This window comes from Monodelphis domestica, chromosome 4, assembly GCF_027887165.1.
Source record: "Monodelphis domestica isolate mMonDom1 chromosome 4, mMonDom1.pri, whole genome shotgun sequence".
Classification (NCBI taxonomy): Eukaryota; Metazoa; Chordata; class Mammalia; order Didelphimorphia; family Didelphidae; genus Monodelphis; species Monodelphis domestica.
In genome coordinates, this window is record NC_077230.1 from 68,473,196 (window position 1) to 68,486,808 (window position 13,613).

At 33.4% G+C, this 13,613-nt stretch overlaps 2 protein-coding genes across 19 annotated transcripts in view; one reads left to right on the top strand and one right to left on the bottom strand.

Annotated features, from left to right (window-relative positions):
- HHLA2 (HHLA2 member of B7 family) overlaps positions 1 to 11,772 on the top strand; it is a 236,807-nt gene extending 225,035 nt beyond the window's left edge. For all 15 annotated transcript variants that reach the window (XM_056793440.1, XM_056793438.1, XM_056793441.1 and 12 more), the window contains 3 exons: positions 500 to 565; positions 2,202 to 2,285; positions 3,086 to 11,772. In XM_056793440.1, the coding sequence (XP_056649418.1) occupies positions 500 to 565; positions 2,202 to 2,285; positions 3,086 to 3,147 (212 nt within the window). In that variant the 3' untranslated portion in view covers positions 3,148 to 11,772. The remainder of the gene's footprint in view (positions 1 to 499; positions 566 to 2,201; positions 2,286 to 3,085) is intronic.
- Positions 4,193 to 13,613, bottom strand: part of LOC100619531 (myosin heavy chain, cardiac muscle isoform-like) — a 154,741-nt gene continuing 145,320 nt past the window's right edge. For all 4 annotated transcript variants that reach the window (XR_008911103.1, XM_056793437.1, XM_016433447.2 and 1 more), the window contains 2 exons: positions 5,402 to 5,503; positions 4,193 to 4,373 (listed from right to left, as the gene is read on the bottom strand). Coding sequence is in view for 3 of the 4 variants with exons in the window: in XM_056793437.1 (XP_056649415.1) it covers positions 5,420 to 5,503 (84 nt within the window). In the remaining variant the exon portion in view is untranslated. The remainder of the gene's footprint in view (positions 4,374 to 5,401; positions 5,504 to 13,613) is intronic.

Consider the following 13,613-nt stretch of genomic DNA (forward strand, 5'->3'; position numbering starts at 1 on the left):
GAAATATATTTTGGGTGCCTGAGAAGCAAAAGGGCTTTTTTTAAAAAAAGGCATTACATACTTTTAAGTAAATAGAACTCCAACTCCATGGCAATTCAGGGGCAATGTAAGCAATACCTAAAACAATAGAGAGAGCCTTATTGCTGTTATAATGGATATTGTTTTCCTGATTCTCCTTACTTCACTTAGAATTAGTTCACAAAAATCTTCCCATGCTTCTCTTAATTCTTCATGTTTTTGTATTTAATGTTCATTTTGCTCTCACCACTTCAAGGTGTATCCAGAATTCAAATAAGTTCTGCTAAGATTTGTCATTGTCTTTTAAATTTTATTCATATGAATTCCTGGTCAATTTAATTTTCAGGATAAATCAAGTTGAATCCTATTTTCTTTTTAGAATTGTTTTAATACTGTTAAAATTTGAATTGTAGCACCTAATAGTTTTGGTACTCTTTTTGCTTACCCAACTACTTAACAATTTATCTTTCTTTTTATATAGAGTCATATCAAGAAAGGTCTTCAATATTGATTATATTGATTACATTCATGGTAATTGCACCAATAGGTATGCATATTTGGTATTTGTATTTATATGTATGTGTTTGTATATTTTTTATATTTTACCTTTAGCAAAAGCTTTTTTTTTTGGCACGTTACATTTCATGTAGAATTTGAGGTAGCTCTTGAGGCATCCATATAAGCATAGTTCATGTGACAAATCACAAAAGACTTGTTGAGGACAGTTTTCCATGGATCAGAGCTATACATTTATCCTAAGATTCCTCTCTGGGACTCTGAGAGGTTAGATATCTTTTCCATAGTTATATAGCTCCTGTGTCAGAAGTGATGTTTGAACCCAGGTCTCCCTGACCTATACATTACTCCATGCCACCTTGCCAAATGATTCAATGTCTAACTAAAAAATCACTTCATCTATGAGAAGTCTCTAGTACAATGTTTCCTTATGGTATGGATGTAACACTGTGTTCTTGAAGGCTCTGTCAGAGATATGAAGACTTCTGGAAGAGTTCTATAATTCTCGAAAGATATTGAAGATAATAGAGCCTATGGGTAAACAGTATGCATGAGGCAGCTAGCTGGCACAGAGGATAGAATGCCAGATCTGGAGTCAGGAACATTCCTGAGTTCAAATCTGGTTTAAGACACTTACTAGTTATGTGACTTCAGACAAGTCATTTAGCCCTCTTTACCTTACTTTTCTTATCTATAAAAAAAAATGAAATGGCAAACCACTGTAGAATCTTTGTCAAGAAAACCCCCAATAGGATCATGACGATTTGTATATTGCTGAAAAATGGCACAGCAACAATATGGCAAGCCTATTGTTTTTAAGAGATTTATCATCAAATTGTCTTCAAAATGATGTATTATTTGGACTATAAAAGTAAAGGGTTTATAATCTGCATCATGGAAAGACCACCCACATTTACCAAATCACAAATCACATGCTTCCCCAGGGTGACAGGGCAGTTTCTTTATGAGAAATATATTAACTAGCAATGGACTCTGGAAGATAGACTCAGCATAAATACTGCTGGCCTACAGATGAGTTCAAAGCTTCCAGAAGAGCTCATGTTCCTAGATGCAATCTCATGTTTCCATAGCTTTCAGTAAGGTGTCCTGGTCTCTAGCCTTACTTCTCTTTTTCTCATTCCTCACTGTGTTACGTGTGTGGGGTGTGTGAATCTCAGGAAAAAAAGATAGCCCAGTGATTTGTCTTTAACCAGCACATCAGGACTATTGTAGTATTCACTCTGAACCGTCTAGTATTCATAATATCCCTCTTCTTTTGTTTCATTCTAGTTGTTGCCAATGTTGGTCAAAGGAAACTAGAGAGGAGAGGAGAAATGGAGAGGAAAAAATGTCTGTTAATTGGACAATAACATTTTTAGAAGGAAAAATAAATAAGTGACTGCAGCACACAGTTTTGCCAGACATGGGTTTCAAATACCAGACTTATTTCAGCTGCCCTTTATAGATTATTGTGGCTGCTCTTTGGATTTCTTACCTATTTCTGATATACCCTCAAAATAGTAAATATTTTAAAAGTCTGTTGCTTTGTCCGTCTTGGTAGCTAGTTATTATCTTTCACATGTCCCTTTCCAAACATATTCAAGTGCCTTCATTCCCCAATTTTATCATGTTCAGATAATCTTCTTGATTTTGTCTTTTTGTTATAGTAATAATAGTAATAATAATTGTTAAAAATCCGAAGAAATGTCGACAAAATGGCCCAGATACAGATGATGCACGCAGTAAAAGAGGTCAGATATTTTCCTTTCATTCAAATTCTAAATTTCAAGGTTCAATGAAAAAGTTTCCTTTTCTCCAGCAGCATTCCTGGAATTTGAGTATATGAAGTTCCAGACAAAGGAAAATTTAAATCAGTTTAAGTAAATTTCTTTCCATGATATGTGTCTTTGCCTTTTATAGAAAAAGGGAAAAGAAAGCCAGATATCATACATTATCAAACAGGTTGCTATTGTTTTTAGCCCAAATGACAGTTGTTGCACTCTCCATCATTTTCATTTTGAATCCTCCTCTTCTGATTTGATTGTACACCATGCCTATAAGAGCAGTCAAACATTGATTCTTTGGATTTAAAAAAAAAAGCACATTACTCTAAGGCACATTTTCCCCAGACTGAGAAAAATAGGTGACTAGATTTAACCAAGCACTGACTTAATGAACTTTTTATAGCAAGTTCTGGATTCTCTAGAATCTGTAACAACCATTTGATTGGTGAATAATATTTAGATAATACTGGAAAAATAGCCAAAGGGCAAGACAGAGCAAAAGTTAAGGACACAGTGAATCAGAGAATAAACAGGAGTGGGTAAAGAAAGACTAAAATGAATTTGTCTGTTTGTTAGAAACATTTCTGAAAGATTTGGAGGAAGTCAGGAACTTGAAGTTAGTAGTTATAATGAAGTTTGCTATGCTGTTACTGAGATATATGATAGTGTTTCTAATCACTCTAGTTTAGGGGGGAAAAGCTGGCTTTTGAAGTGGCACTTTTTTGGAAGCATCTAACAAGCTGAAAATGATTATTTCTATATCCTAGCCCCTGTAACATCCAGAGAAATGGAGACACGAGAATCTGAAAAGATGCTAACGTCTTCATAATCATTATGTTGTTGAAGACTCCAGTGATTCAAAACTGGCAGCTGGGGGTGCCGAGATGACAGAGAACATACACAGATCCAACTGATCTCTATAAAATTGCCCTCCAGAAAAGCCAGGATATGACAAAAACTGCTGGGAAAACTGGAAAACGAATGGTAGAAACTAAGTATGGACCATCTCTCACAATATTCCAAGATAAAATCAAAATGTGCGCATGATTTAGACATAAAGGGTAATACTATAAGTAAATTAGGGGAACATAGAATAGTTTACCTATCAGATCTATGGGGAAAGAAGAATTTACGACCAATTGGAAAGGGAATACTCATCAAATGGGGAATGTCTGAGAATGTTATAGCATATGATTATAATGGAATTGTACTATGCTGTAAGAAATTATGAGCAGGAAGAATTCAGAAAAACTTGGAAAGATTTACAAAAACTGAAGCAGAGTGAAGTGAATAGAACAGAGGAGAACATTGTGACAAGAATACTGTACAATGAACAACTCTGAATAACTTGGCAATTCTCAGCAATACAATGATCCAAAAGTATCCCAAAGGACTCCTGATTTAAAAAAATGCCATCTGCTTCCAAAGAACTGATGGAGTTTGAATCTTCACCAAAATGATCTTTTTTTTTTCATTCTTCTTTCATTGTTTTGGTTCAAGTTTCCTTCCATTAAAGGATTAATATGGGGAAATGCTTTACATGATTAAACTTATGAAATTCACATCAGATTGCTTACTATCTCAGCAGGATGAGGTGGGGGAGAGTAAGGGAAAGAATTTGAGAGTCAAAATTCTTTTTGAAATGTTGGAAATTGTTTTGACATGTTAAGGGGGGAATTAAATTTTTAAAAACTGACAGTGGAAGTGAAATGATGATATACCTTATGACTTCACTTTGGGTTTCGCAGGGGATCTGGGAGCCAGAAGGGGCGATTAATTTTTTTAGCCCACTTTCCCCATCAGCAAATGTTCTCTAAATGAGTAATTCTGTGGCTATCCCATACTAGAGGAAAAAGGCATGAAGTACACACAACTCATATTTCCTAGTATGATTTATTGAAGGAATATCATCACAGACAGACAAGGCTGAAAGGCTAACAGTACAGGCACTACAGGTTCTTCCAGGCACTTCTGAGAATATTGTGTCTTGCTTTGGGTCTGTAGATCATGTTTCATGCCGGCCATGTGTGCCATTCAATGCCAGCATCTCCAGATCTGTTTGAGAGGCGCAGTAGCAAAAAAAAAAAAAGTTTCAAAATCAGAGTTTTTTCAGTCATCCCCAATTCCTTCCTGATGTTCTTTTATTCCCACCTGGCCCTTATACTGAAACCTCTCAGTATTTTGATTTTCTGTTTTGAAGTTTAAAGTTTAGAAACTTACAATTTCACATCTGATTGGGGCTTCCATCCCTGTGATTTCAGGGGGAGGAAACATATCAGACCTGCCTGGGCAGGAACCCTTTATCTATCTATAAAAACCCTTAAGCACCTCTGATCTCCTGATGGCCAAGATTCCCTTATCTTATAGCTACCAGGATCTGTCATGATCCCTAAACTGAGCAATTTGCCATGACTCTAATACTACTGTGATGTCCTAAAGCATGGACCCAGGAGCACTAAATTATTGTGGACTGTTTCTTCCTTTCTCAGTCTGGAGACCCATCATGCCTTGATGTTCCTTGGTGACATCCTTGGTTATAAACTTTCACTCTTACCTCCCAGTTTTACTTTTGAGGTATTAATCCCAGCCCCTGATATAAGAAAGAGCAACCATTGACTCTATTGGGAGGCATCAATCCTAAACCATTGTCAAGGGGGTGATAAAATTTCCTAGTTAAGAAATCTTAATCCTGGGTCCTTTAGTGAGTTGTTCAGTGATTTCCCCTAATTCTTGGCCCTCGTTCCATCTCAAAGCCATATGATCTTCTTTTAAACATTCCAAATAAAAATGTCTATTGTTTTCAGTGCTGATAGACTAATTTAATTTTTCTCTGAGCTCCTTTTCATTCCAGGAACAGACCCTGATAGATGGTTTCCCAACTTTTTTTTATGTTCAATAGCTTATATGTTATCTCTGACATGGTCTAGTGATACCTCATTAGTCTTTCTGTTTCCCAGTGATTATAGGGCAATAAGTGAAGGGGAGACAAAGGTTTTTCAGTCAGTTCTGTTCCTAAATCTATACTCTGAAATATTTAATGCAGAAAAAAAAAACAAAGAAAAAGGAGGGAGAATCTGGCTCACCCCATGGTTGAATGAAATTCATAGTTCGCCATTTAGAGATGGCGGTCTGTTCTCTTGGTCTTCCGTTGATTTTAAGAGATTCTTATCAGTATAATCCCAGAGCTGAAGATAGTAAATTGCAACAAAGAAAAGAATAAGATGCTATTATGTTAACCCATACCCTGAATTTCTGACTGAATTCAATTCTCCTGAGCCAGGTTCTAGACTCTGAAATATGCTATCTAAATGGGCATAGAAAACAGGTTGATTCACTCAGGGTATTTGATCAATCCTTGTATATTGGAGAATCTCATCTCATGAAATGGATGAAGCCTTCCTCAGGGATGTCCTTCCAGCGTCTAGTATTTTCCTATACTCGCCAACTGATCTATCCCGTAGATTCAAATTTCAATGAAATGGGCCAAGACCATCCCTAGGTTCTACTAGGGGAATAGAAAGTGATCCAGAAATCAGTACAGAGCCTAGGGTCTGATCCATTGATTTATTAATGAATTAAAGTTCACCTGTTGATTGCTTTGTGAACTCCATGCACCAAAGTCAGTGTCTCCTAGCACTAGATGCTTGTAAATAAGATATTCATGAAATGACTGTTTTTGATAAGAAATTGTGGAAGTATACTTTTCCCATCTTACACTTTTGTATTTCCTTCACTGTGAATTCAGATATGTTTTGACATCTTTTTCTAGTTCAATCTGACTTTTAAAATATTTATTATTGCCAGTCAAATATTTACACCACGACTACTCATAGAATGTGTATATACCTTCTATAAGGGTTAAAAAGACCTTACTCTTTGGGGGAGGAGAAAGACCCTCTTGTGGTTTGATTCTTATCTGCCAGGGCTGGATCTTAAAATTATAGGATCAATCCTAGTGCAAACACCAACAGCATGGAAAAAGGTTTCACACATGTGAAACTCAGTGGAATTACGTGTTAGCTATGGGAGGGGGGGGGAGAAAGAATATGATTCTTGTAACCAAGAAATAATGTTCTAAATTGACTAAATAAAATTAAAAGAAAAAATAAATAAAAATAATAAAATAAAATTGTTTTATTGATTAAAAAAGAATTATAGGATCATCTTTCACAGATTATCTGGACCTAACTTCTTTTAGCCCTATTGGATTCTAGGAAAAGGTTGGGATTTAGAATAAGCAATTTATACAGTATAACCTAGTATTGTTTTAAAAATATTACATCCAGGTGGTGATCAGTCAATATATGGAATCATAGATCTTGAGCTGGAAGGAATCTTAGATAGCATTTAAGCTATCTTCTTCATTTTATATATAAGGAAACTGAAGCTTAGTAAGGTTAAATGACTTGTCTGGGACAATCAAATAGAATATGTTAGAATAAGGATTTGAACTCAGGGCCCATGGGGACTCCACTTTGGCAGGAAAGTTTGATGCTGTTTCCATTGAACCATGCTCCCTTCTTCCTCTGGATTTTCTCTCTCTTTTGTGGAAAATAAAGTAATAAAGAATGATTTGGGGGAATCCTTCTATTGCCTTTGGAAGACTCTCTTCTCTATCTTTCCAAGGGATCAAAAATGCAAGGAGGCTCCTAGGTCATCTGCAGTAATGACATCGATTTTCATACCATGATGATAATTATCACATTGTTCAATACTGCTGTTATGTAAAAAACTTCATTGAAACACTATCTAACCAGTTTAATTTTCCATTTTGATTGCATTCTAATTTTCCTTGTTCTTGAGATCAGCCTGTTTTCAATAGAGGTTCATTTGATTCTATTTCTTTTCTTTTCTTTTTTTAATTTATTTAGTCAATTTAGAACATTTTTCCTTGGTTACAAATTATATTCTTTCCCTCCCTTCACCCCACCTTTCCCGTAGCTGATGCACAATTCCACTGGGTATTATGTGTCCTTGATCTAAACCTATTTCCATGCTGTTGGTGTTTGCACTAGGATGTTCATTCAGAGTCTACATTCCCAGCCATATTCCCTCGACTCATGTGATCAAGCAATTGTTTTTCTTTGCTGTTTCTAGTCCCACAGTTTTTCCTCTGAATGTGGATAGTGTTGTTTCTCCTAGATCCCTCCAAGTTGTTCAGGATCCCTGCATTGCCACTAATGGAGAAGTCCATTACATTCAATTATACCACAGTGTATCAGTCTCTGTGTACAATGTTCTCCTGGTTCTGCTCCTCTCACTCTGCATCAATTCCTGGAGGTTGTTCCAGTCTCTATGGAATTCCTCCACATTATTATTCCTTTTAGCACAATAGTATTCCATCACCAACATATACCACAATTTGTTCAGCCATTCCCCAACTGAAGGGCATCCACTCATTTTCCAATTTTTGGCCACCACAAAGAGTGCAGCTATGAATATTCTTGTACACGTCTTTTTCCTTATTATCTCTTTGGGGTACAAACTCAGCATGCTATGGCTGGGTCAAAAGGCAGACAGTCTTTTAGTGCCCTTTGAGCATAGTTCCAAATTGCCCTCCAGAATGGTTGGGTCAATTCACAACTCCACCAGCAGTACATTAATGTCCCAACTTTGCCACATCCCCTCCAACATTCATTACTTTCCTTTGCTGTCATCTTAGCCAATCTGCTAGGTGTAAGGTGATACCTCGGTTGTTTTGATCTGCATCTCTCTGATTATAAGTGATTAAAACACTTTTTCATGTACTTATTAATAGTTTTGATTTCTTTATCTGAAAATTGCCTATTCATGTCCCTTGCCCATTTATCAATTGGAGAATGGCTTGATTTTTTGTACAATTGATTTAGCTCTTTATAAATTTGAGTAATTAGACTTTTGTCAGAGGTTTTTGTTATGAAGATTGTTTCCCAATTTGTTGCTTCCCTTCCAATTTTGGTTGCATTGGTTTTGTTTGTACAAAACTTTTTTAATTTGATGTAATCAAAATTATTGATTTTACATTTTGTGATTTTTTTCTAGCTCTTGCTTGGTTTTAAAATCTTTCCTTTCCCAAAGATCTGACATGTATACTATTCTGTGTTCACCTAATTTACTTATAGTTTCCTTCTTTATATTCAAGTCATTCACCCATTCTTATCTATTTCTTTTCTGCATACTTAAGTCTTCCAAACAATTTGGTGGAAGGTCTGAATGGATTTAGAATCAAACCGACCACTAATAATCCACTACAAAACTACCTCCATCTGAATACAATATACAATACAAATACCTCCATCTGAAGGTGAGAAAGAAGTACAAATATTCTTAGGTCACCAGTATAGGGAGAAAGTATTTGAATCAGCAAGCTTGTCTCATGATGTATTGATTTGTAAACTCTATGGAGCTTTTAGTTGAAGGAATTTTAAACTTTATAATAAAAATCATTTTCTTAATCATGCTAAGACATCTATGTAATTTACATTAACACAGGATCATTTTTTCATAGATCATTCACAAAGTCTATTTTCTTACAACTAGTAATTCTCTCCTCACTCCCCTGACACACACAGAGTCAGAGAAAACAGATTATTTCTGACTTGTCAAAATCTCTTATACTTTTTAATTGCTGGATAAATACTTTCCCCAAGCCAAATTAACCTTTTAATACCAATGTATTCACATTTAAGCATTAGATACACAGGAGCACAAAGCAGATTTTACTCTACTAAATTTACCAAAGGAAGGGTAACATCTCCTTCAGAAAAATATTTTCCACTTTGTGATGTTCCACTAGGTGAGTAACTACAATCTCTTGTAAGACCACATTAGCGTTAGTAATTTCTGCATCTGAGAAATTAAGCTTAAAAATCATTAGATTTCTAGAGATATTCCTATTTGAGATAAATTACTAGGAAAACTAGTAAACAGTGAGAAATTAGATTTAGAGCAACATCTTATACCATATACTACAAAACCTCAAAATTGATAAATGACTAGAATATTAAAGACTATGCCACTAAAAAATACAGAAGAGAATCAGTCAGGTATGTTTCAGTTATAGCTAAGGAGAGAATTCTAAATCAAGTGTGAGAGCAACAGGTAATAAAATAGATCATTTTAGTTTTATGATATTGAAAAAGCTTTTGGACAAACAATATTAATGCAACTAAGATAAAATGAAAAGTGGTCAATTAGGGGGAAAACTTACAGCAAACATCTCTGATAAAAGTCTGATATCGATTTGTCAATGGACAGATGGTCAAATGATATGACAAAAAAGTTCTCACAAGTAGAAAAGCAAATGATTATCATTCTTCTGAGAGATTGATCCAAATCAGTTAAATGCATATCAGAATACTTCTGAGGTTATACCTCACAACTATCAAATCGGCAAAGATGACAAAAGTTGGAAGTAAGAATAGATAGCCTTTACATAGTGCTTTTAAAGTTTACAAAGTGCTATAAAAATATTATCTCATTTTATCCACAGAGAAAACCTGGTGCTATTAGTATTCCTATTTTACAGATGAGGAAATTGAGGCAAGCAGATATTAAGTGTCTTGCTCTTGGTCTTGTAGTAGATTTTAAACTCAGATCTTTATGACTTTAGATCCATTCCTTTATATACTGAGAATTCTAGCTGAAATATTGGAGGAATAAAGGGAAAACACACTCACTGATATAGTTTCTGGAATTATGAATTCGTTCAACAACTCTACAATTCTGTGGAATGCCTCTAAGTAAAAGACTAAAATATCTATGTCCTTTGACTCAGAAATCCCATTGTTGGGCATAAACCTCAGAGGACAATGATTAAAAAGAAAGGCTCAATAAACATGAAAATATTTACAGTAGCACTTTTTATAATATTAAATACTTTTTAAAAGTTAAATCCACATTAATAGGGGAATGACTAAATTAAAATGGCACATGAATATAATAAAAAGTAAATATTCTATAAGACATTGAATATGAAGAATTGCAAAAAGCATAAGAAAACTTAAATAAACATTAATAGATTAAGAACCAGGAAATCAAAATATACAATGAAGCATTATAAAAGAAAACTGAAACAAAATGCTATGAAATTATAATAATCAATCTTATCCCCATAAAGGATATATGAGAATGTATATCTGCCTTTTTTGTAGATGTAGGGGACAAAGGGTTAAAAATATTTCATATAATGTTAGACTTGGTGAATATGTTGGTTAATTTTTATGAACTTAAATTTTTTTTTAATTTTTTTGTTACAAGGGATGAGGAGGGCATATTAGGAAATAAAGCTGACAGAAAATCAAAAGGGATCAATAATTTTTACAAGTCTCCTTAATTTTCTAAAAGAAGTCTAAGTCAGGAGCCATTATTTCTTGATTTGGGGTTGTTGGTACCATGTCATACTGCTTGAGCCACTTAGCAAGACCTGACTATGGGTTTCTCTTGAATATAAGTCTAACATGCTTTTCATTAACTTAGAGTTAGAGTAATAGGAATGAGTAGTATTTTGTCAAAGTTTTTCTGCATGTATTGATATAATAATATAATTTTTGATACTTTTTTGTTGGTGTAATTAATTATGTTAATGCTTTTCCTTATATTAAACCATCCTTGCATACCTAGTATAAATCCTCTTTGGTCATAATGTATAATCTTTGTGATATATTGTCATCAGTTGGCTAATATTTTATTTAGGATTTTTACATCATTAATGAAACTGGACTGCTTTTTCTGTTTTTAGCACTTCCTTGTTGAAGTGTCAATACCCTATTTGTTTCACAAAAGGAGTTTGACAGGACTTCTTTACCAATTATTCTAAATAATTTATTTCACATAGGAATCATATGATCTTCAGATGTTTGGTAAAATTCACTTGCAAATCAATCTGGTCCTGATGCTTTTTTCTTAGAAAGTTCACTTATGGACTCTTCAATTTTTTTTTCTAGACTGTCTACTTAAATAACCTATTTCCTCCTTTGTTAGTCTAGGCAACTTATATTTTTGTAAGTATTCTTCCATTTCATTTAAATTGCAAAATTTATTGGCATATAATTGGGCAAAATAACTCCTAATAATGGCTTTGATTTCATCTTCATTAGTGGTTAATTCACCTGTTTAAGTTTTTTTTGCTTTTAAAAAAATCATATTAACCAGTGGTTTATCTATTTTGGTTTTTCTTTAACAAAACTCAGTTTTATTTATTAATTCAATGGTTTTCTTTTATTCAATTTGATTAATCCTACCTTTAATTTTTAGGATTTTGAATTTGGTATTTAATTGGTATTTTTTACTTTTTCTTTTTCTAGTTTTTTAAAACTGTATACTCAATTCACTGATCTGTTCTTTCTCTGTTTCACTGATATACAGACTTAAGAGATGTAGAATTTCCTCTAATTACTGCTTTTGCTGTATCCCATAGGTTTTGGTATGTCATCTCATTATAATTTTCTTTAATAAAATTATTTATTGTTTCTAAGACTTGTACTCATTCCTTAAGTTATTTATCTTCCAATTAATTTTTATTCTGTTTCCATGGTCCTTTATTGAATGTAATTTTTATTGCATTATGATCCAAAAATGATGTATTTTTTGTATTTAATTATAATTTTTATGTCTTTACATATGCTCAACTTTTGTAAAGGAACCATGTACCTCTGAGAAAAAGGTATATACTTTTCTATTTCTGTTCAAATCTCTCCAGATATCTGTCATATCTAACTTATATAAGATTTTCTTTATCTCTTTCATTTTTTCTTATTTAGTTTTTGGTTAGATTTATCTAGTTCTGAGAGGGGAAGTTTAAAATCCCACATTATTATAATTTTGATACCTATTTACACCTATAACTGCTTTAGTTTTCATTTAAAAATTGGGATGCCATAACATTTGGTACATATAGATTTAGTAGTGATAATTTGAGAATGGCAAATTGCTAGTTTTCTCCACAAAGCTAATTTGCCCTGTGAATGAGCCCCATGAGTTTTATGACACTTTAGAGTCCTACTACTATAAAATATCTTAGTAAAACAAACAAATAAAACCCCCTGACACTGTGAATAAATACTTTCCCTCTCTGAAGTGAGACAGTGCAACATATGGAAATCCCTGCAGCTGGGTTTGGATTGTGGCTTTGCTTTCCATAATAATGAAAAAAAAAACCAATAGATTGAGTTGGGTTGCATCAAAATCTTGTATAATACTTTAAATACTTCATGGAACACAGCTCATATAATTTATATGGTATTTTATCATCATAAAACATTGTTTATATATACATATGTCATGATCATATTTGTACCTCAAATGAGATATCCTGAGAATTAGATAGCAAAAGTCTTATTATCCCATTTAAATATACTAAGTAATTAATCCAAGATAAAAACCAACTAAAAAAGTGTCAGGGCAGATTGTATGCAATCAAGGCATTCTGAATTTTAGTTCATAGTACCTTGTTTTACACAAACTCAACACATATGAATTCAGGTATACATGACTGTCAACTGAAAAAATAAAGATAGAGAAAAAATAAATTAAAATATTTTAATCACATGCTTAAAATTAAGATTATATTGCTCAGATTAGATTTTTGGGAATTAGATTCTACTTTTAAACTTTTTATCCTGTGGCTGGATTTCAAATTCTTTGATCCATTATTAAATGAATTACATTTTCAGATTTCAAACTCTGCATATTATTTGTTTTTATATGCATATTTGAAGTTTCTTTATATGATCATTCTACTTAAGTCGAATTTGAAGTATACAGACCTAATCTGATTTGTATCAGAATTCTATCTTAAATTGGCTGCTTCCCAATTAAATTATTATTTAAAATTTAACAATTATATCTCAATCATTCTAAATCAGAGCATTCAAAATTACCTCCCAGGTGATCAACAAATACATGATTAGTTTATCCAACTGAGATATTGTCCATACCATACTAAATATGTTTATTTTTTATATATTAGATTTCATTTGTCTTTACCTATAGAGTATCTTGGTAGATTGTACCAAATGGCTTACATTGACACAGGTTTTTCTTCCAAAATAGAAATACAAATTTATAGAGATAACTAGATACTGCAGTGGATAGAGCACTGGATTTAGAATTAGTAAGACCTGGATTCAAATACCATCTCAGCTTAGAACCAGAGAACAAAGTAGAAATAGAAAGAATTCACTGGCTACTTTCTGAAAGAAGCCCCAATGGAAAACTCCCTGGAATATTGTAGCCCAACTCTCAGACTTCCATGTCAAAAGAAAATACTGCAAGCATCCAATTAGAAAGAATTCAGGTACCAAGGAGTCACGGGCA